The sequence below is a fragment of the Tamandua tetradactyla genome, chromosome 2 (genome assembly GCF_023851605.1).
Source record: "Tamandua tetradactyla isolate mTamTet1 chromosome 2, mTamTet1.pri, whole genome shotgun sequence".
Taxonomy (NCBI): Eukaryota; Metazoa; Chordata; class Mammalia; order Pilosa; family Myrmecophagidae; genus Tamandua; species Tamandua tetradactyla.
The window spans coordinates 185,596,600-185,620,704 of NC_135328.1; the positions used below are offsets into that span (position 1 = coordinate 185,596,600).

The window sequence follows — 24,105 nt, forward strand, 5'->3', positions numbered from 1 at the left end:
GCTCAGCATTCCTCATCTCAGCACTAGCAGCTCAGCCCAGGCCTTTGGAGATACAGAAAGAAGCCCCCCCCGCCCCGGGAAAGTTGTTCGAACCCAGGGGCCTGGAGAGAAGACCAGCAGAGACCATCTTGTGCCTTCCATGTAAGAAAGAACCTCAGTGGAAAGTTAGCTGCCTTTCCTCTGAAGAACCAACAAAATAAATTCCCTTTTATTAAAAGCCAATCCGTCTCTGGTGTGTTGCATTCTGGCAGCTAGCAAACTAGAACAATCCATTTTTAGTTAATTTTTGTATAGGGTGTGAGTTATGGAACCTTTCATTCTTTTGCATATGGATATCCAGTTCTCCAAGCACCATTTATTGAAGAGGCTGCTCTGTCCCAGGTGGGTTAGCTTGACTGCCTTACCAAAGATCAATTGTCCATAGATGAGAAGGTCTATATCTGAACACTCTATTTGATTCCATTGGTCAGTATATCTATCTTTATGTCAGTACCACACTGTTTTGACCATTGAAGCTTCATAATATGCTTTAAAGTCAGGTAGTGTGACAACTCCCACTTCATTTTTCTTTCTCAAGATATTTTTAGCTATTTGGGGCACCCTTCCTTTCCAAATGAATTTGGTTATTGGTTTTTCTGTTTCTGCAAAATAAATTGTTTAGATTTTAATTGGTATGGTATTGAATCTATAAATCAATTTGGGTAGAATTGACATCTTAACTATATTTAGTCTTCTAATCCATGAGCATGGTATGCCCTTCCATTTATTTAGGTCTTCCATGATTTCTTTTAGCAATTTCTTATAGTTTTCTATGGGTAGGTCTTTTGTATCCTTAGTTAAATTTATTCCTAAATATTTGATTTTTTTGGTCGCTATCGTAAATGGAATTTTTTCTTGATTTCCTCCTCAGATTGCTCTTTACTAGTGTATAGAGACACTATTGATTTTGGGGTGTTGATCTTGAACCCCATCACTTTGCCATACTGATTTATTAGCTAGTAGCTTTGCTGTAGATTTTTTTGATTTTTGACATAAATACAGACCAGGAGGGATCGGGGAGGAAGCAGGAAAACTGGAGAGAACAGGAGCCCAGACCCAAGAAAGTGAACATTCCCCAAAGGAGGGAATCATCCTGCTGTGAGAGGATGAGTTAAACAGGAGGGAGAAATGACCAAAGGATTTAGCCAGGTGGAGGTTGTTGACATCTTTGATCAGGACAGCTTATAGAGTGTGGGAACACAATTTGATTGGGGACAGTGAAGAGAGCTCTGAGAAGGGCAGCATAGACAGGAGACACATCTTTCCAGAACCTTTGCTGGATAAAGAGAACAGAGAACAGGGTAGCAACTGGAGGAGAAGTGGGGTCAAAGGAAGGTCTTTCTGGTTAGGAGACAGCTGCTCACTTCTGTCTGCTGATGGGAATCAGTCAGTGGAGAGGTAGGAAAACTGCAACATCCTTGACTAGTTCCAGCTGGGGGGGATTCAGGGCAAAAGGAAGGGCAGACTCCTTAAGAGCAGCTACCCTTCCGCTGTGACTGATGGCTGTGCAAGGCAGGGTGAACCTGAGTTCTCCCAGGGGGACTTATTAGGGGGCAGGCACCCCCTGTTGCAGGTGTCAATGGGGTTAAAAAAGGTCATGTGCCTGGCACAAAGTGAGCGCTCTGGGAGGGGTGACTGTGACCACCTCTGCCCTCATAGCATCGTCATCACCCTTATGGTCACCCGGCAGTGCCTGTTCATTAGATGATCTTGGGTGTGTCCAGAGGCTCAGAAGGGTTTGGAGTTTTTGCCAGAGGCTCTACAGGGTCAGGCAGGAGCAGAAGGGGTTTGCCCCCAGTGTCCTCCAGCCGGAGGCTCTGAGCTCCCATCTGCCCTCCGCGGACAGGGTCTGGACCCGAGGGCAGCACCATCCCCCATGGAGGGACCAGGAGCGAGTCTTCCGCTGAGGGATGCTGACCCCGGGCACCCGTGTAGCGTCATCTCTGTGCCTCCCGGGATCCCGAACCCTCCGCCCCCGGGACGGTGGCACGTGAGCAGCCCCTTCCTGTCCGGGCCAGGTTTGAGCGTCTGGACCTCTGGAGCTAGGTAGCCTGGATTTGAATCCTGCGTGTCCTCGCCTTGCTGCAGTCTCAGCGCCTCCCGTAACCTCTCTGAGCCCAGTCTCCTCTTTGGCAGCATGGGGACTGCATTACACCCGCCTGCAGAGGTGCCGAGGCGTCAGTACGTTCACCTTCCCGGGGCCCAGCGCCCTCCCTGCTCTGTGACGCGGTGGCGGCCCGGCTGGGTCGCAGGGCTCGGCCCCTGCTGGCCTCCACCCAGCGCGGCTCTCGGACCTGCGGGCCCTCGATGGCGGCCCTGCGACTCCTCTGCTCGCGGCTTGGGCTCTGCACCCGCGTCGCCGTCTCGGGAGGCATGCGGAGCTGCGCGAGTCCGACCGAGGCCTGTGCGTGTAGCTTTTCCTCCAGCACTCGTCTCCGCGTCAAATTTTATACAGATCCCGTGGAAGCTGTAAAAGACATCTCTGATGAGGCAACAGTCCTGGTCGGTGGGTTCGGGCTCTGTGGAATTCCAGAGAACCTGATCGGGGCTTTGCTGAAGACCCGAGTAAAAGGGCTCACTATTGTCAGCAACACGGTGGGGGTTGAGGACTTCGGTCTGGGCCTTTTACTGCAAACCAAGCAGGTAAAACGCATCGTCTGTTCTTATGTGGGAGGAAATCCACTGTGCGAGCAGCAGTACTTAGCTGGTGAGTTGGAATTGGACCTGACACCCCAGGGCACCTTGGCAGAGAAAATACGGGCAGGAGGGGCTGGCGTGCCAGCCTTTTACACCAGCACAGGGTATGGGACCTTGGTTCATGAAGGAGGTGCACCCATCAAATACTATGAAGATGGCCACTTGGCCATCATCAGTAAGCCTAGAGAGGTGAGAGAGTTTAATGGCCGCCATTTTCTTTTGGAGGAAGCAATTACAGGGGATTTTGCTTTGGTGAAAGGGTGGAAGGCAGACAGTGCAGGAAATGTTATCTTCAGGAAGAGCGCCCGGAATTTCAACGAACCTATATGCAAAGCTGCAGATACCACAGTGGTAGAGGTTGAAGAAATTGTGGATGTTGGATCGTTTTCCCCAGAGGACATCCATATACCTAGTATTTATGTAGATCGCCTGATAAAGGGGAAACATTATGAGAAAAGAATTGAGCGTTTAACAATCCGGAAAGATGAAGATGAAAAACCCAAAGATAATAAAAGGACACGTATCATCAAACGGGCCGCTCTTGAATTTGAGGATGGCATGTATGCTAATTTGGGCATAGGAATCCCTCTTCTGGCCAGCAATTTTATCAGCCCCAATATAACTGTTCATCTTCACAGTGAAAATGGAGTCCTGGGTTTGGGTCCATTTCCATTGAAAGATGAGGTGGATGCAGATCTAATCAATGCAGGCAAGCAAACAGTCACGATTATTCCCGGGGCCTCCTTTTTTGCCAGCGATGAGTCGTTTGCCATGGTTAGAGGGGGACACCTCAATCTAACAATGCTAGGGGGAATGCAGGTGTCTAAATATGGTGACCTGGCCAACTGGATGATTCCTGGAAAGAAGGTGAAAGGAATGGGAGGTGCCATGGATTTAGTGTCCAGTCCCAAAACCAAAGTGGTGGTCACCATGGAGCATTCTACCAAGGCAAATGAACACAAAATTGTGGACAAATGTACAATGCCGCTGACGGGGAAGCGGTGTGTGAACCGCATCATCACTGAAAAGGCCGTGTTTGACGTAGACAAAATGAGAGGACTGACGCTGATCGAACTCTGGGAAGGCCTGACTGTGGATGACATCAAAAAGTACACGGGCTGCGCCTTTGCAGTGTCCCCAAATCTCAAGCCAATGCAGCAAGTTGTAACTTAAAGTGTGACATAAACCTTTGTCAATGAAATGTGTGTTTTTCATTTTAACACCATAAGGTTTAACAGACAGGAAGTCAGGAATCGCATTTATACATTTCATAAGCAGTTTCACTCGTTTTCTCCTGGCATTTCAGACTTTCTACAGTTAGGTACCTTGTCCTCTCAAGAGGGATATGACTTCACTTAAATAGAAGGCAAAAATAGGAGATTATCTTATATGTTCTATAAGTGCCAAGAAAGCTCTCTGCTATAATCAGTGTGGACATCTGATGCCATTTTCACTTTCTGTAATATTTACATGAAATTATATGGAGTTTTAGATGATTAGATAGGAAGGACTTCACTGATATGCTTTCCTTCATAGTTGAATCATGAAATGTAGAAAAATATGATGAGGGAGAAAATTACTCTACCCAGAGTATACCTAAGGCACCATTTTACTAGTACCATGAAAACTATAGAGGAACATATATATATTCATTTGGCCCATTCTGACTTTTTCATTTCATTGGAATATTTTATTTCCCTATAGTCTCATCTCCTCCACCTACGCATTCATTTTGTTGCTAAATTTTATTTCCCTCTAGTTCATCCACTTCCCCCACAATTCTCATAGCTAGATAAATATCCCTAGAATGAAAGCAAGACCGTCTCAGTGGGACAGTGAACTGGCTGATGGGAGAGGCAGAAGACACTTGGTGTCGACATTCCAACAGGAAGTTTCCTCTGTAAATAAAACACCTGAGCTCTGCTAAGACTACAGCTTATGATATGAGGAGCACTAGAACTAACTGATGAAGTTAGATGATCTTAAATCATAGTGTTCCCATGTCACCCAGACCAGACATCTAGATCCTTCCTCTCTGAATTTGAACCTCAAACTTGTCTCCTGGGTAATAATCCCCCATAACCCAAGAGTGGCTGAGAGATGTTTCATTCTCAATCCATAGGTTCAAAAATTAAAAAGAGAAATATAAGTTTATGTCTGTGTGTGTGTGTGTGTGTGCTGAAAACCATACCTGACATGGACATGCTCTGTAAGTATAGCTCTGGGGGTACCCATAACCAATGGGAGCATGTTGGTAAGGTCAGTAAATTCTAGCTGATAAGGAAGTTCTTTCAAAGAGAACTCCTTGAAACCTCACCAGGAAGTTATCAGATCCTGGAAAAAGAAACAGGAAGGTAGAGACAATATCTAGTGGGGGGGGGGGGCAGCCTTGGGAGGGGGGAGTGGCCAGGAGTCATGGCCAGGGGGATGAGCAGTAGAATATCACTGAGTGCACAGAGGCACACTTTTTGGAGCTTCTAGGGAGGGGGAACCTGATCTTCCCTGGGTGTCAGAAGATTCCCAGCGGGATGTGAACAAGGTTGAGGTTTCGAGGAGTAGATAAATAGAGGGCTGTTTGGATGGTAGAAAGAAGGAAAAGCTTGAATCATTTCCTTTTCATTTGACCAATTTTTAGAACTAACCTAATGTGCAAAGGCAGGCCTGGCCTTACGCATGCCCACAACGAAGTTTCCCTCCAAGAGTTTCAACCCAGGCATCTGATTGTCTTTCATTGTGACATGGGGTTACTTTCCCAACACAGGCTAAGTTGGGCAAGGCTGCAGGGAAGGGCCAGGCGGCATCTGGAACAGCAAGAAGCCATGGGAGAGATGGGGGCAATGTTTTGCCTGAGCATGGCTGGGAGGACACATGAAACAGGGCTTGGCCACTTGCCCTGGGACAAGATAGGGCAGGGGAGCTGCCAAGACATTCTGGGCCCGCTTGGAGCAGGCACAGAAATGGGGCTAGGAGAATGGGGAGTATATGCTTAATGTGTGGAGAATTTTTAGATAGGTTGAACTTAAACATTTGGAGAAATAGATAGAGGTGATGGTAGCACATTAATGGTGAATGTATTAACTACACTGAATTATGAGTGTGATGGTGGTTGAAAGGGGAAGTTTAGAGTCGTGTGTGTCACTCAGTAGAAAGCTAGAGGATGAAAAAGAGGACTATACAACACAGTGAACCCTGGGTGGAAGGTGACTGTGATTTATAGTACAAATATAAAAATGTTCCTTAATGAGCTAGGACAAAGGTACATCGCTATTACAAGGAGATAGTAATAGAGTGGTGCATGGGAAAAAATACACTTACCGCAAACCTGGACTTTAGGTAATAGTAATACTTAATATGCTTTCATCAGCAGTAACAAATGTACCTCACCAATGCCTAAGAGTCAATAATAGTGGGGATATGGGGTTTGGAATGATTTGGGTTGTTTTGACTAATGAAAAGTTTCTAAAATTGATTATGGTGATGAATGCACAACTATGTGATGCTACTGTGAACCACTGATTGTACTCTTTGAATGGACTGTATAATATGTGAATATATTTCAATAAAACTGCTTTTAAAAAGTAAACAAATACACTAAACACTAAAAATTGAGTAAAACAGAAGAATGAAATACAGACTCATGTTCTTCAGTAAGTTTTCAGGAACGATTTATATTTGGATAAGGAGGAATAGCTAGACATGTTTAATGTCTAGAAAAGTCATGTCAACCTTATTAGTTGTTCATAAACTTCCCATAAAATTATTACATTTCCAGACAAACAAAAAGATATGGGGTGGCTCTTTTTCGCGGCACCTCGGTGGCAGTCGGCTGCCTCACCTTGTAGTTGAGTATCTCCTTTCCAGCCACTGGCTGCCAGAAGCTCACGATGAATGCAAACTATGTACCTTTTATGAGACGTGAATAGCCACAGAAGTTACTGCCGACACTGGGTGAAGAGTGGAAGGGTTGTGTTGTCCGAATCAGTGGTGGAAATGACGTTTCCCCAGGAAGCATGGTGTCTTGACCCGTGTCCGTGTCCACTTTTTACTGAGTAAGGGACATTCCTGTTATAGACCAAGGAGTAGTGGAGAAGGAAAGCACAAATATGGTCCGGGGCGGGCCGCGGTGGCTCAGCGGGCAAAGTACTTGCCTGCTATGCCGGAGGACCTCGGTTCGATTCCCGGCCCCAGCCCATGTAACAAAAACGGAGAAACAGAATACAATAAAACAAGAAAATGTTTCCCTTTCTTCCTTCCTTCCTTCCTTCTCTCTGTCTTTCCTTTAAAAAAAAAAAAAAAAAAAAAAAAAAAAAAAAAATATGGTCGGGGTTGCATTGTGGATGTCAATCTGAGTGTTCTCAACTTGGCTATTATGAAAAAAGGGGAGAAGGAAATTCCTGGACTGACACTACTGTGTTACTGTGTCTCATCACCTGGGGCCCAAAAGAGCCAGCTGAATCCACAGACTTTTCAGTCTCTCTGTAGAGGATGATGTCCACCAGGATGTTGTGAGAAAGCCCCTGAACAAGGAAGGTAAAAAACCCAGGACCAACGTGCCCAAGATTCAGCATCTTGTTATTCCACGTGTCCTGCAACATAAACATCGGCACTTTACCCCGAAGAAACCATGTACTAAGAAAAATAAGGAAGAGGCTGCAGAATATGCTTAAGTTTTGGCCAAGAGGATGAATGAGGACAAAGAAAAACACTAGGAACAGATTACCAAGAAATGGAGGCTGTCCTCCCTGAGAGCTTCTTCCTCTAAGTCTGAGTCCAGTCAAAAGTAAGATTTTCGAAGAGTTACAAATAAATAAGATCAGACATAAAAAAAGAAATGGGGTGAGACTGGGGCCTCGTGGGGCCTACCTGGGACAAGAGGAGCAACATCTCCCATCTGGTCCTACGGGGAAAGCCACAGTGTGTCCCATATCTCAGGGCATGCCTGTCACCTGCAAAGGGAACAGCATTCCTCCAACACCCTCACAAGGTCAGGTCTAGAGGGAGTGGCCTGGGCCCCCAGAGGCTCTTGCAGCCCCCAGCTCTCTTTCAGCAAAAGGGCCTGCCCAGAGCTGGCTGGCCAACGGGCTCACCACCAGGACTGCCCTGAGCCTTCTTCCCTTTATCTACATGGAGCCAGGGTACTCTGCCCAGGATGGATTAGACAAAGGACAGTCAGTGGGGAAGGGGTCGCTGGGCTCTGGAAGGAGGCAGAGGGGCCCTTTTCCAGGACTGCCGGATTAGGGAACCTGAAGAAGACCAGGCCATATTCCCCTTGCTTCCCCAGCCCCAACTCCAAGTCGTGCAGTGGCAGTTTGCTGGTGAAGTGTAGGCATATCCTGGCTCTTTCTTGCTTGCCCTGGATCTCAGACAGTTACTGTTCCCTCTGGGCCTTTGTTTCTGTAAAATGGGAAGGTAGGCATGGTGGTTTGGAACTGTATGCACACTAGAAAATCATGTTCTTAAAGCCAATCCATTCCTGAGGGTGTGGACCCATTGTAAATAGGATATTTTGATGAGGCTACTTCCACTAAGATTGTGACAGGAAGGGTCTTGTGCTGGTTTGAAAGGAAGTATGGACCCTAGAAAAGCCATGTTTTAATCAAAATCCTATTTTGTAAAGGCAGAATAATCCCTATTCAATACTGTATGTTTAAATCTGTAACCAGATCATCTCCCTGGAGATGTGATTTAATCAGGAGTGGTTGTTAAGCTGGATTAGGTGACGACATGTCTCCACCCATTTGGGTGGGTCTTGATAAGTTTCTGAAGTCCTATAAAAATGGACACATTTTAGAGAGTGAAGGAGATTTGGAGAGAGCAGAGAATGCTGCAGCACCACGAAGCAGAGGGTCCACGAGCCAGCGACCTTTGGAGATGAAGAAGGAAAGCGCCTCCTGGGGAGCTTCATGAAACAGGAAGCCAGGAAAGAAAGCTAGCACTTGACACCATGCTCGCCATGTGCCCTTCCAGCTGAGAAAGAAACCGTAACTGTGTGCACCATGTGCCTTCTCACTTGAGAGAGAGACCCTCAACTTCATTGGCCTTCTTGAACCAAGGTGCCTTTTCCTGGATGCCTTTGATTGGACATTTCTATAGACTTGTTTTAATTGGGACATTTTCTTGGCCTTAGAACTGTAAACTAGCAACTTAATAAATTCCCCCTTTAAAAGCCATTCTGTTTCTGGTATATTGCATTCCAACAGCTAGCAAATTAGAACAGATTTTGGTACCAGGAGTGGGGTGCTGCTGCTGCATTTTGGAAGTATCAAACATGTTGGAACAGCTTTTTAAATGGATAAGGGGAAGATTCTGGAAGAGTTGTGAGAAGCTTGATAGAGAAGGCCTAGAATGCTTTGAAGAGACTGTTGGCAGAAATGTGTACTCTAAAGACACTTCTGATAAAGCCTTAGACAAAAAGAGGCATGTGTTATTATAGACTGGAAGGAAGATGAATTTTGTTTTAAAATGGCAGGTAATCTGGCAAAATTGACTAGTGGCTTTGGCTGGAAGACTAATTTTAAAAGCCATGAACTTGGATATTTAGCAGAAGAGATCTCCAAATTAGATGTGGAAAGTGCAGCCTGGTTTCTCCTCACAGCTTATAGTGAAATGCAACAGATAAGCTGAGAACTGAACTCTTGGGTACTGAGAAAGCAGAAATTGATGTTCTGTAAAATTCTGGGCTTCCAGGAGGGAAAACCCCAAAGAATGGTGCCCCATGTGAGGATTTGGCCAAAAGTAAAACCAGTCAGCCATTTCAGAGAAAGCCAAGATTGGACATGGAGTATCCAGGAAGGATTCGTGGAAATTTCTTAAGTCTGAAGAGCATGATCCAAGGCTACTGCATAGAAAGCCAATGAGAGTGCTGTGGGACCTGTATAAATAGAGCCACTGCCAGTCTGGACTTGGGGGTTCAGAGAAGGGACACTTTGGAGGAAAGCAACTTTAGAGGCAAAACCATGGAGGCTGAGGTCTGAAGTCAAAAAGCCTCGGGCCAGGAGAGCAGACCTACCCAAGCCCATGGAGAGGGTGAGTTTGCCCCAAAGGCAGAGGATGGGACTTCCACCTCATTGCAGTGGAAGTCATGCCACCTCAGGCCTTGGAAAGGGTGAAGCACATTCCTTGGGGTTTGAGGAGATCCTGGCTGCCACCACATGGAGGGGTTGAGTGTGTGCCCCGGAGATGGCAGAGAGCCCGGGTGTAGCCCCAATGCTTGAAGAGGGTGGAGCCGAGAAAAAGGTGGTCTCCCCAATGTTGCGTTCAGAGAGAGGCAGGCCTATGCATAGGCCCTTGGAAAGCGTGGGACTGCCACTGTCAGAAGCCCCAAAGATGAATGATTCTCAGACTTTGAAATCTAATGGCCTTGACCCTGAGGGTTTTCAAAACTGTGTGGGTCTGGTGACCCCTGTGTTCCTTCCTCCCTATAAATGGGTATATGTATCCTATGAATGTTCCTGCTTTGTACATTGGCAGCAAATAATTTGTTTGAGTTTTTATAGGTCCAGAACCAGAGGAGAACCTTGCCTTAGAACAGTCCATGCTTGTAACTAACTTTGATAGGAGTTTGTACTGTTTCTAACTTTGTATTTCATTTGTATTGCTACTGAAATGGTTTAAGGATTTCTGATATTGTTATGAAATTAATGTATTTTGTATATAGGAAAACATGTCTTTTTAAGGGTCCATAGGCTGGAATGTGCGGTTTGAAAGGATGTTTGGACCCTAGAAAAGCCATGTTTTAATCAAAATCGCATTTCGTAAAGGCAGAATAATCCCTATTCGATACTGTATGTTTGAAACTGTAATCAGATCATCTCCCTGGAGATGTGACTTAATCAGGAGTGGTTGTTAAGCTGGATTAGGTCATGACATGCTCCACCCATTTAAGTGGATCTTGATAAGTTTCTGGAGTCTTATAAAAAAGGAAACATTTTGGAGAATGAAGGAGATTTGGAGAGAGCAGAGATGCTGCAGCACCACAGAGGGTCTACCAGCCAGCAACCTTTGGAGATGAAGAAGGAAAATGCCTCCCAGGGAGCTTCATGAAACAGGAAGCCAGGAGAGAAAGCTAGCACTTGACATCATGCTCGACATGCACCCTTCCAGCTGAGTAAGAAACCGTGACTGTGTTCACCATGTGCCTTCTCACTTGAGAGAGAGACCCTCAACTTCATTGGCTTTCTTGAACCAAGGTATCTTTCCATGGATGCCTTAGATTGGACATTTCTATAGTCTTGCTTTAATTGGGACATTTTCTCAGCGTTAGAACTGTAAACCAGCAGCTTATTAAATTCTACTTTTAAAAGCCATTCCATTTCTGGTATATTGCATTCCAGCAGCTAGCAAACTAGAACAGGTCTTAATCCTCTCACTGGAGTCCTTTATAAATGGAATGAATACAGAGAAAGAAAAAGCCATGGGGGCAAGAAGTTAAAAATAACAGAACCCAGAAGAGAAGGAGAAGACCAGCAGATGCTGCCATATGACAGAGGAGCTGAGAATCTCTGGCATCTGGTCTTTGGGAAGAAAGCATCACCTTGATGATGCCTTGATTTGCACATTCTCAGGGCCTCAAACTGTAAGCTAATAAATTTCCATTGTTTTAAAGCGAAAGCATTTCCTGGTATGTTTTAAGCAGCCTAGTAAATGAAAACACCAGGTAAGATGCTTCCGAGGCTCCTCAGTCAGGCTTGCTGACCCATGAGAGCCCCCAGAGGATTCCTCAGGACCCAACTGCCGTGACCAGCACAGCTCAGTGTCGGGTCTGAAGGGAGAAGACTGGGAATTGAGAAAGAAACACAAGAGAGACAGATATAGTTAAAGCTGGGACCAGGTGGGACTCTGAGCTCAGACAGACACTCAAAGACCCTGAGAGGTTCAGTGAGGTTTATTTTATAGGGCTACTAGATAAATAAAGTAAAAAATGTAACTAAAGAACACTGGAGAAGCTGAACCACCTGCTTCATTGTGACCTGATGAGTCAAAAAGTTACACGTTTCTCAAGGCCTCCTTCTGCCCCAGACTCAAGCAGCTTTGCAACACTTTAGTCTTTTCAGGACATCAGGTGCCTTTTCCCACAGAGACAGCTTTGCTATATCTCTGCAGCGAGCATGTGACCTCTGTCTCATCCACGGCCAACACCCAACACAGGGCCTGGCTCAGCAGAGCTCTTTGAGGGTTTGTTGATCATTAATCCAATATGTCTATCTTTTCTACACCAAGGAGATCCTGTAGGATCCTTGATCAGACATTTGCATGAAAAGAAATTTCCAAGTAAATTTTAACAAGTAGTTATACAACAGATGCTAAAGTTTGGTATAGGTTATAGTTCCATGATTTTTCTTTTTTTCTTGTAGCTGGTCCAAGATACTGGAGACCAAAAGATATATCAATGAGGGTGGGCCATGGTGGCTCAGCAGGTAAGAGTGCTTGCCTGCCATGCCCGAGGACCCGGGTTCGATTTCCGGTGCCTGCCCATGTGAAAAAAAACCAAACAAAAAAGATATATCAATGTATTGATTCAGCCGTCATATTCACTTATAAAATCCTATCCTATTACACTCTTGTCTTTTTTTGTGAAAAATAAACATATATACAAAAAAAGCAATAAACTTCAAAGTACATTGCAATGATCAGTTGTAGAATAGATTTCAGAGTTTGGTATCGGTTACAATTCCACAATTTTAGGTTTTTATTTCTAGCTGCTCTAAGATACTGGAGACTAAAAGAGTAATCAACATACTAATTCAGCACTCAAACTCATTTGCTGGACAAAAACCAGAAAGCGCTCACAGCCTGCTCCGGGCCCTCGGTTCAAGCTCTTTTTTCCAGTCACCTTCCAGACACTGTCTTGCCCCGATGCACTGTTATGAATGGCTGCTCACTCTCAAGCATCGAGCCTCTGCACTAACTGTCCCTGCCACCTAGATGTCCCCTTCTTTGTCCTCACCTGTATCCTCCTGGAGGCCTTTCCCAAAAGCCTCCATTGGAATCAACTGCCCCTTCCCCTGGGGAAAGCCAGTGCCTTGCAGCCCTGGGTTCCACCCTGAGCATTTCCAGATCCACAATTGTTATGCAAAGGTCTCCCCACTAAGCCGAGCCCTGGGATGCAGGGACTGGCCTGACCTGCCAGGTTGCCCTTTGATGATCTCAATGTGAGCACACCTGAACATGTGGAAAGTCCTGTTCAGCTCCTTATAGGAGCATCAGGGCCTACACAGGGTAAAGACAAGGGAGGCCAGGCTGAGCCTGGGGTTAACTCTGGAGTGAGGGCAACGCATAGTCTAAAGCTGGGTTGTGGCACAAGCAGAGTTCCAAGAAAGGGCCTCATAAGATCAAATGTTTAGTTTATGATCATTCATTTATACACACTTGCTCCCTGGGAATATCCCCTGGTAGCTAGACAGGGTTGGGCCTTCAGAAGACTGTGCTCTATCTGTCCCCTGTGCAACTCCAACAGGCGACAGGTTTGCTGACAGCACAAAACTCTACATCCTGAGATGTAGGAAATTTCATTCTAAAAATGGCTGAAAATTTCATTCCTTCTTTTTAAAATTTTTATTGTAGTAATATATATTAACATAAAATTTCCCTTTTTATCTATATTGAAGTATACAATTCGCTGGTACTAATTACTGTCACAATGTTCCACTACCATCACTGACTGCATCCATTCCCAAAACTTTTCCATCACCCCCAAACAGGAACTCTTCCCCTCAATTATGAATTCCTCATTGCTCAACCTGCCGCCACTGGTAACCTGTAATCCATTGTCTGTCTCTATGAATTTGCATATTCTAGGTATTTCATATAAGTTAAATCATATAGTACCTGTCACTTTGGCCTGTCTTATTTCACTCAACATTACTTCAAGATTCATCCATGTTGTAGCATATAAAAGAACGACATTCTTTTTTTAGGGCTGAATAATATTCCATTGTATGTATATACCACAGTTCTTTATCCATTCATGTTGATGAACACTTGGATTGTTTGGTCCACCTTTAGGCTATGGTGAATAATGCTATGATGAACACTGGTGTACAGGTATCTGTTGGAGATCTGGCTTTCAATTCTTTTGGGTGCATACCTAGATGAGGGATTGCTAGGTCATGAAATTCTACAGTTAAGTTTGAGGAACTGCTGAACTGTTTTCCACAGGAAAACCATGCCACTTCACATTCTCATTCTCATAATGCGTACGGGCACCTATTTCTCTGCATCCTCAACATTTACTTTATTATTTTAAATAACAGCCATCCCAGTAGGAGTGTTATGGTATCTCACTGTGGTTTTGATTTGCATTTCCCTAATGACATCTTTTCATAATCCGTATTTGCTATTTGTATGTTCTTTAGAGAAATACCTCTTGAAACCCTTTGTCCATTTTTTGGTACCCTTAAAATACAAAATTATGGTGAATTTTTTACTATTTTTTTTTTAAGAATATGCATACAAACTGTTTACATATATAGTTTTATAAAATTGGGGTCGGCCTGTACCATATAAACTTCTTGGTGATATGCTTTTTCCACTTTATTATATAATGAAATCTTCCATTACAATTTTTTAAAAACATGGCTCTCCGGTTTTCTATCACCTGAACTCAATTTTCTGCTAATAAAATGAGATCCTACAATTCTTTCCTTGCTGTGCCCAATGGGGTATGACACTAGTAGCATCTGGAGGCAGATGTCATGCTGTTGGAAAGACATTCATCAGTCACTGAACTGTGCAGAAACCCACAATCCCTGGACAAGCTTTTGTCTCTTCCTCTGTGCAGTTCTTGTTACAGGGTCAGGCACACAGATGGGACACAATGCTGAATTAGTGAGGATTTGAATAAGCAAAACCAAGCTTCATGTGCTCAGCCCTGGTGCGGGAGCAATGGAGTTGGTGTGAATATGGAACCCTGGGCAGGAGCTATGTATAATCCCAGGGAAAGTAGATTTGCCCTTTAAGGCTACAGCAAAGGGATCCTACTTGTGCCCTTGGGGCCACTTCCTGAGGGTAGGCAGAGAGTGCTGTGAGTGGCTACATTAGGTGGCCAGGTTGCGTGTTCCCCAAGCTCTGAGCCTCTCCCACTCTGCCTGGCAGAGTGATACCGTTTCCTCACTGCCCCCTCCTACCAGCTGCTCTTCTGTAGCAGCCCCTCCCATAGACTGAGGCTAGAACCTGGTAAACATCCCAGGACTCCACTACTACTAGGGAGTGTCAGGCCAAGCTTCCAATCCTAGTTCTGCCACATCAGCAGAATGACTTTTTTTAAGTCAAGTCACCTGAGCCTCAGTTTACCCTCGAACAGGGTTCTGATGTGGACTCAATGAGATGATAAAATCTATAGATCCCCAGGTAGAGCACTGGGAAAGGAACTGACGCCCAAGGGCTTGAAACCTGTTGCGCTTTCACAACTGCCTAATGGTTTCCACCTCCCTAGGTATTCAGGGAAGAACAGAAAGTGACAAGATCATTGCCACAGTAGTCAGTCCTCTCTTGGGAGACTGTCCATGTTAAGCTCTTTTGTTCCCATACCAGCCCTGAGAAGTCAGTGCTCTCACCCCAACTTCACTAATACCTGTCCTCAATCTTGTGACTGAACTATGATGCATCAATCTGTACCCTGACTGATTATGGACAATCAGGATCCCAACCAAGAGGAGACAGAAACCCTGCCAACTGCAGGAGGGTATGCAGCAAAGGTGGGGGTCCAACTGGTACACAGGAGACAGAGTTAGGGCCAGAATGCCATCACCCCACAGCAGAAGCTATCTTGGGGTTGCCAGGGCCAGAGGACAGCAGGCCTCTCCTGCCTTGTAGCTCATCTAGATCTCAACTCAAGATGCAAAAGCCCAGTACAGGAGACTGCAAATGGTCTGAACAACCGACAGACAGGTCTTTACTTAGAGTCTTCAGCAGGTCAAGGATTCTTTAAACCACATGGCTGACAATATTGTGGGAGAGGGAGCAGAAAAAAGCCAGCCCGACTCAAACTCCAGCGGCTGCACATAGGAGGGCCAAGCTACAAACTCGGCAGTGGCCCGGGCCATCTGTCTACTTCAAAGGTTGGCAAACTTTTTCTGTAAAGGCTCAGCTAGTAAATATTTTAGGCTTTGGAACCACAGAGTCCCAGTCACCAACTAGTCAACTCGGCCACTGCAGTAAGAAAGGAGCCATAGACAACAAGTGAAAAAATGGCTGTCCTGTAAAACTTTATTCCCCAAATCAGGCAGTGGGCCAGCTGGCCAACCTCCTCTGTCTCCTGACAAATGAACACAGAATCTGGCACAGAGAAGGCACTCTGAGTTATAAAAATATCAGTGGGATAATTGAACAAATAAGTGATCAAATAAATAAATAAATGAGTCATTGAGACAGATAAGAACTTATGGCCTATAAGATTAGTCAGCAGGAGTTTAGCAGTTGAGACACTAGAAAACAGGTACTTTCTAGTACACCACACTCTAATTTCCATTGCCCCCACAATGGTCTGACAAGGATATGTAAACTGTGACAATGCCCAGGAAATGGATGGAGGCAGCAGAACAAGGACTACAATTTACTTTAACAGAAGAAAACATCCCAGGAACCAGGCTGGCAGCACAGGCCTGGGAAGCCAGTGACTACCCACAGACCATCAACAAGGGGGAGGGCAGGATCTGTGCCAGCAGCCACGCTTCTGGGAAAGAGCCCAGAGGAAGACCAGTCTATGTCTGCAGAGAAATCGCTCCAAGCTGACCCCAAGGAAGGGCTCAGACACAAATTGCTGCTTTCTTCAAACAGGAGCTCCCTGCTGGTTCCCTGGAGGGGTTGACAGCTCCTGGATACTCAGGGGCAACAACAGAGAGGTGGGGAGAGCAGAGCAAGTGCCATATCACACGTATTCCCCACAGTCAGCGATGATCACTTTCTGCTTTGGCTTTCCGTCCTTGCTACCCTGGGCCTTTGCAGGCAGAACAGAAGAATAGGAGAAATCAGGGAAGGGAGATGGAGAATAAAGAGGTGCTGAGGGATACCCACCCCCACCCGCCCATCCCAACCGGAACTTGTCGCATCAGAGGAAAGGGCAGCAGGGCAGAAGCAGCCCTACCCCCAGGAAGCAGTCCCGGCCCATCCCTGGTCACCTACCTCAATCTGCCGTACGACATCCAGGCCTTCAGTGACCTCCCCAAACACCACGTGCTTGCCATCCAGCCAATCTGTCTTGTCACACGTCAGGAAGAACTGGGAGCCATTGGTGTTTGGGCCAGAGTTGGCCATGGACAGTAGCCCTGAGTGAAACAACTTGTCAGCTCCCTTCACCCAGCTCCCCCTAATAGTCCTTCAGCCAGGCTGGCTTGGACACTGGGACACACAGACCACCTGGATATGTCTGCCTGACTTTCAGTCAAATAACATTCAGTGACATGGAGTGAGGAGGGTTGTTTCAATACTTTTATACTAGTTTGTTCTTTCATTCATTCATTTAGTGAACAAATATGTACTGAAGATCTACTTTGTGAACAGGCCTCTGTGGAACTCTGGGAACACTGGTGAGCAAAAGACAGTCCCAGCCCTGCTGGGGCCCCCAGACTAGTGGAAGAGAGTCACTCAAAAGATAACTCTGCTAGAACAAAATGAAGTCAGTGACAGATGTGTGCAGGAAAGGGGCACAAGGAGGCATCCTCTAAGAATGTCTATGTGAGAGAGAGAGAGCAGTTATCACGGAAGCCTTTCTGGAGGAGGTGACATCTGAGTTTAGTTTTAAAGGCCTGGGTCTGACAGGGGCTGGAGGGGGTGCAACACAAGTTGCTGCAGCTGGTCTGTGGCAATGAGAAACCCCACTCTTCACAGCTGGGACTCTAGTCCGGGTGCTGCCCCTGGAGAGGGACCAGGTCCCACTCCATCTCAGTCCATGGAGTCTACCAGGGTGCCCAACACATACAGCTTAGCCCTGAGAAACATTTAAATATCCAAATATTTACTGGCAAACAGCATTTGCCAGTGCTGTTCCCGATACAATGGTGAACAAGAAAGACTGAGTCCTACGCCCAAGAAATTCTAAGAGGGGAGACAGAAATACTAACAACTACATCGTTTCAAGTACTAAGTGTATGAAAAAAAATGGTGTCAAATAAAGGGCAGAAGCGCATTTCAGAGAGCAAGGGTAGCCAGGCTTCTCAGACAAGGCGACGCATGTGAGCTGCCTGAACAAAGTGAGGGGAACCACCACTGGAGGAAAAATGCTTTAGGAGAGAAAGAGTCTCTGCCAAGGCCCTGAGGAGAATGAAACAGTGTGTTTGAGGAACAGCAAGACCACCAGTGTGCAAAATTCTGTGCTTTTCTCCAGCTGCCTGGGTGCCAACCACTGGGATTTTATTGGGTAAATCTGACAGAGGGAGAGAGGGAGGGGTGGGGGTTGAAAGAATAAGTAAAAGAAAACTTCAACAGCAGACCACAGAATTTAAGCTAGACTAACAGGGAACGTGGACATGGTGGGGGGAAGGGGGGAATGGCGGTATATGAATGCAGGCATACAGATATTCCCACCCAAACATATCTGGATAAGCCAAAGCTTACTCTGATCCAGCAAGGCTGACCATTTTTCACATGTTCACTGGCAGTGTCAGGACTACCACATTCCTCCAGCTAGAACACCCTCCACAACCATTCATCCTAACCCAGCCTCACTCAGCACCAGGCACGGATAGGGTCCTACCTGGTCCTGTGTGTTTGAGGATAAAATTTTCATCATCAAACTTCTTTCCATAGATGGACTTGCCCCCGGTGCCATTGTGGTTTGTGAAATCACCGCCTTGGCACATGAACTGGGGGATGATGCGGTGGAAGCTGCTTCCCTTGAAGCCAAAGCCCTTTTCATGGGTGCACAGGCAACGGAAATTCTCTGAGGTTGGGAAGGGAAAAGGCACTCAGGTTAAAAAACAAAATAAAAACAAATGAATAAACAAAACCCCTAACTAGAATTTGAAAACCTCCTGCTATATTTGTTTAATGATTATATTTTTATCTTAAAATAAGAGATAAACTGGGCAAAGCCAAGAAACAATTCAATTTATGCTGCAGAAAAGCTCAGATAAAAGGCTGAAAGCAGTTCTAAAAACACTCTGCTGAAAGTCTATTTAATAAAGTGTTTAACTCCCAGATCTTCTCCCCCTGCAATGGGGGGCTGCCCCTCTTTGACCATGACAGTAGACAGGTCCAATTGCTCATAGGTTAAAGGACAGTGCCGGAATAGCTTCAGCCGGGCTGCCTCGCGGCCAGACCACTGGGTGAGTTAGGGGGCGAGCTCGCTGGGTGTAAACCTGAGGTAAGCAGGACCTAGCCGTCTCAGCTAGGGGACTAACGGACTTGAGCCAGAGGCCAATTAATCAGCACAAAGCTTCTTTATTGTTACATCACAAGAGCTTAGGTACCAAAGCGGCTCAAGTACGCTAAAGACCCCGAGGTATCGGTTAGGAGGGGGAGGGAGCAGGGGCGTGGGCAAGAGGGGTAGGGGGCTAATTACACAAGCTTAGAGACAGTTGCTAGGCTGAGGGCTAAGGTTAGGTATAGAGAAGTGAAGCAAACAACAGGGAGGCTTACGGTTTAGTGGTGAGCTATGGAAATGGGCGGTTTACGAAAAGAGGGGGAAGGGGGGACAATGAGCTAGGTTACAGACATGAGAGACGGGGAGAGAATACAGGAATGATTAAAAAGATTTTTTAAGTATGGCTAGGCTCCAATCCCTGAGAAATATGCCACAGGACAGGACCTTTGGACTGGGATCAAAGTTGAGGGCTGAGGTACCATAATGACAAATGGAGATTAAGGAAAGTTTTACTTGGAATGTTGAAGTGCTGAGCACCTTCCCAACCTTAGATGGCAGGCACCTAGATTCAGAGCCCCGGCAGAAGACCAGTGAAGCATTCTCTGGGGACTCTGCCTCAGCCAGTAAGCCTTACCAATGCCCATGGAGTGTCCAAACAGATTTTTAGGGCCCCATTTGCCAAATATGGGGAAGGCATCTAAAATGAAAAGCAAGACCAAAACAAACAGAACAAAATCAAACAAACCAAAAAAAAAAACAGGAAAAGAAACTTGAAGAAACAAATCTACACAGGAAAAAGAAACTTTAGTAATATCCCCAGAAAGATGAAATGATACTATATCCATGAAATCAGCTCATGGTGCTATAAATAGGAACATTTAGATTCCAGAAAGAGAGAAAGGAGAAGGGACAAAGCCAAAAAAATTCAGTGAAATTTTCCTGAATCAAAGGAAGAGACTGTCCTGATTGATGACTGTGATAAGCAGAATAACGGTTCCCCCACCAAAATGTTCATGTCCCTAGAACCTAAGAATATGCTATGCTATACATGGCAGAATGATAAAAATAAGTGACTAAGGTCATGGACCATCAGATGAAGGAGGTTATCCTGGATCATCTGGGTGGGCCCAATCAAATCACAAATGCTTAAAAATAAAAAACTTCCCAGCTGAGTGGGAGAGAGAAAAAAGAGTTACACACATGATGGAAAAGCAGCAGAAGTGATGCAAAGTGTGAGAGGGAAGTGACCTGTTGTTGCTGGCTTTGAAGATGGAGGAAGAGGGCCATGAATCAAGAATGTGGAGGTTCTAGAAGTTGGCATCAGCTCTCAGCTGATAGCCAGCAAGGAAATGCATATTCCAGCCTATAACTGTACGGAAGTAAATTCTGCCAATAACCTGAATGCCCCCAGAAACAGATTCTCCTCTAGAGTTTCCAGAAAGAAAGCATCAGCCTGAAAACATCTTGATCTTAGTCTGGTAAAACCTACGTCAGATTTCTGACCTACAGAACTGTAAGATAATAACTGTGTGTTGTGTTAAGCTGCAAAATCTGTGTTGTTACAGCAGCAACAGAAAACTAATACAATAGGGCCCACCAAATATGCAGTATAATGGATGGAAGGGTATCTACTCCACAGGCAAATCATTTCAGAATGCTGGGGACAAAGAGATCCTCTAGATCCTCCAGATCTCCAGACCAGCACTGTTCAACAGCTATTAAGTACTTTCCCAGTATAACTGAGGGACTGAATTTTAAAATTTCATTTGTTTTATATTAACTTAAATTCAATCACCACATGTGGCTGGTGTCTGCCATATTGGAGAGTGCAACTCTAGACATAAAAAAGGTTTTATTTAAACGACCAAGAGTCACAATGGCAATAAACTTCTTTAGAATTTTACTCCCTAGCAAACTATTAATCAGGTGGGAAGGTACTATTTTCAGACATTGGTCTCAAAAAGCTTACCTCCCATGTTCCTATCTCCAGATGCTTTAGAAGAATGTACTTTACTAGAATGAAGAGATGAAGCAAGAAAGAAGATGACAGAGGTTCTCAGCTAAGAGGTGAAAATGAGTGATCCCAAGACAATAGCTGTGAAGTGACCTGGAGAGCAACAGGTCTAGGGTTCAAACAGGTCAGAAGGCTCTAAAGAGGAACTTCTACAAGAAAGTAAAATTAGAGAATACCTGATGTGTTTGAACACAGTGAGAGATTTATACAAGCAGAAGAATTTGGGACAGAATCAGGAATAAGTTCACAGAAAATTAAACAAATGTAAAAACAAGATTATTATTAACTCTAGGAAAAACAAAATGCTGTAGATGAAAGGAAGTTATCATAGCATGATGCTTATACAGTTAAAAATAATCTATGTCCAAATCAAAAGCAAGGTAACTATATTGGGAAGATGAGGGGGCAGAGAAGGTGATTTAAAAAAAAACAAATTCTTTATCTTCTGAAGTGGGAAGTCAAAAGATAATGCGAAAGACAGAAAAACCAAGAAGTGGAGATAAAAACCTATTATCTAGAGCAATGTCGGAGAATCAGCAAAGAGTTTAAATTGGCAGCAAATGGTTGGTGGTGGGTATAGCACCAGGGACTGCTGTTTTTGCAAAACAAGCTTTGTGGAATTGTCTCTAAACTTATCTCTTTTTATAATAACAAAAATTAGAGTAAGAGTATAAAAAATGAAGTGATACTTAACTAAATAGAAAGGATACCAAAAAAACTTAATTAACAGTAGCTATTTCTGGAGAGTAAAAATGGCTGTTGATAGTAGAAGAAGAGTTCAATTTTTGGTGTATTACCTTCAATATTGTTGGACTGTTTAAATGCATTTTCTTTTTTTAAATTTTTATAATGAACCCCTATATGCTTGTTTTAAATCACAAACAAACAAAAACAAAAATAGTAAACCAACATTTACAAAGCTTCAGAAATGCCTGCTCTGACCCATTGTTGCTAGATCCCAGGGTCTGAGATCCTCAGATCAATTCAGGTCAGAAACAGCAGCTAGAGCACAAGACTGGGAAGGCTTCCTTCAGCTACCAGCTTCCCTGCTGTCCTGACCAAGGAGTCCTGCTCACCTGCTGTCATGGGAACGATGTCTGAACGCAGAAGCATATGGATGCGACCAGCTGGCTTGTTCCCAATCTTGATGTCCATGTACACCTGAGGATTCGACCGGGCCTTTTTGACTGTGGGCTCTACCTAGGTACAGCAGAAATTGCTGGGTTATAGAGAACTCCCAAACTCCGCAGTATTCTTCTCAACACACACCCAGAACACAACTCCCGTGAATAGGCAGGGACCTTGTCTCTGTGAAGAGAAGCAAGGTGCTGACTGTGAAGGCCTTGGGCCCTGACAGGGCTGCAGGAGGCAGGGGAGATGATCACAGCACCCAGCTGGGCACCTAGGGACAGGGGTCCCCAGTACTACCCAACTTGGGCCCCACTCCACAGGCATGCTGTCTCGTGAAGATCGCCCTCCTAGACATGTCCCCTTGCTTCACCCTGCCCTGCAGTTACAGAACAACACTTTCTGGCCCACAACAAACCTCTCACCATCTTTAAACCCCAGTTCAAGAACCCCACCTTCTTGACACCATCTCCTTCTACACTTACACTCCTTCTACGCAGCACATTGATGGGCTAGCTACAAAGGAAGAAAGGAGGGCAGCTCTCTTGCTTGGGTCTAAGTGCTCAGAAGACAATGGAGGAGGTATAAAAAGCCTTACTTTATACCGCAAAGAGAAGGGGACATTTAATAAAATCATTACATTTGTCCCAAAGAAGTCAAATATTCTTAATTTGTTCACAGTTCGGTTTAACTATTTAACAAACATTTGCTAAGGTATCATACTGGGCACTGAGGATAACACTATCATTATGTGCTGCTAATAACAGCAGAAGCATAGTAGTAGCAGCAAATATTCACATAGTTCTTACAGTGTACAGGGCACTATTCTAGACGTTTTACATATATTACCTCATTTAATTTTCATAACAATCTTTGAGGTCATTACCATTATCATCGCCATTTTAGTAGTTGGGGAAACCGAGGCACAGCAAAGTTCAGTAACTTGCCCACGGTTACAGATGTGTTAACTGGAGAAGTTGGGATTCAAGTCTAAACCATCTTTCTGGAGTCCATGCCCTCAGTCACATCATCTTGTCTCACCTTTTCATTAATAAGATGCATTACAAGGCCCCATCCTTATGGGATTTATTGCCGAGAGAGGAATGGACAATAAGTACTTGAAGAGCCTGTGCAAAAATAAAGATATACAGGGAAATACAAACTATGGTTTCACTAAGAGTGTAGAGTGGGAACTGACATGTGGAGAGGTGGAAAATGAGATTGAAGAGATGGGCAGGCTAAGAACATGAGAACCCCTCTTATAGGACAAGTGATGGGGAGCCACATGAAAGTTCTGAGTAGGATGGTCACATGAGAGGATTTGTGCTTCAAAAAGATCCTTCTGTCTTTAAGAAAGGTTGGGAGAGGGGTGCATAGGTGGTTCAGGAGTAGAATGCTCATTTGCCATGTGGGAGACCCATATTCGATTCTTGGCCCATGCACCACCACCCCTAAAAAAACCCAAAAAACAACAAAAGAAAGACTGGAAAAGAATAAGACTGTAGACTGAAGACTAATTAGGGAGCCACTGCAACAATCCAAATGAGAGACAAGAGGCTGAATCAAGAAGATGGCGGAAAGAGGGGAGGAAGGATTTAAGGAAGATTTAAGAGAAAAACTTACAGAACATGACAATGACCAGGCCCTATATCCAAAGAGGGGTCGAGGATGAACTAGGGGGACTCTAATTGACTGCAAGGGCCACTTTATGTGTTCTGCTTTGCATCCAAACTTCTGGCTAAGGTTTTTATGTGGATGGATGGTGGTAAATTAATCAAGATGGAGAATGTGGGAAGACCAGGATTAAATAGGGGAGGAAATCCGTTTTAGACAACTTTACTCTGCTTCTAAGACTTGTGGGCAGAAATGTCTGAAACTCAGGATTAGAAACCAAGACTGGGAAAATCATCAGCACAGGAGAGACTGC

General features: G+C 44.9%; 2 protein-coding genes across 6 annotated transcripts in view; one reads left to right on the top strand and one right to left on the bottom strand.

The window, feature by feature from the left end:
• Positions 1-2,294: 2,294 nt before the first annotated feature.
• On the top strand, positions 2,295-3,937 carry LOC143674443 (succinyl-CoA:3-ketoacid coenzyme A transferase 1, mitochondrial-like). The gene has a single exon (XM_077150158.1). It carries the CDS (start codon positions 2,347-2,349, stop codon positions 3,907-3,909), a length of 1,563 nt encoding a protein of 520 aa, XP_077006273.1. The 5' UTR covers positions 2,295-2,346; the 3' UTR covers positions 3,910-3,937.
• A 3,121-nt stretch (positions 3,938-7,058) lies between these two features.
• Positions 7,059-24,105, bottom strand: part of PPIE (peptidylprolyl isomerase E) — a 31,070-nt gene continuing 14,023 nt past the window's right edge. For 3 of the 5 annotated variants that reach the window (XM_077150160.1, XM_077150163.1, XM_077150162.1), the window contains 4 exons: positions 22,127-22,250; positions 18,428-18,613; positions 16,858-17,000; positions 7,059-7,322 (listed from right to left, as the gene is read on the bottom strand). In XM_077150160.1, coding sequence (XP_077006275.1) covers positions 7,104-7,322; positions 16,858-17,000; positions 18,428-18,613; positions 22,127-22,250 — 672 coding nt within the window. In that variant the 3' untranslated portion in view covers positions 7,059-7,103. Of the gene's footprint in view, positions 7,323-15,924; positions 16,673-16,857; positions 17,001-18,427; positions 18,614-22,126; positions 22,251-24,105 lie in introns of those variants that run through there. The other 2 variants (XM_077150159.1, XM_077150164.1) reach the window with 2 other exon arrangements.

What these genes read in the sequence shown, in the direction of transcription:
- LOC143674443 (XM_077150158.1), top strand. Translation starts at nt 2,347, where the DNA reads ATGGCGGCCCTGCGACTCCTCTGCTCGCGGCTTGGGCTCTGCACCCGC.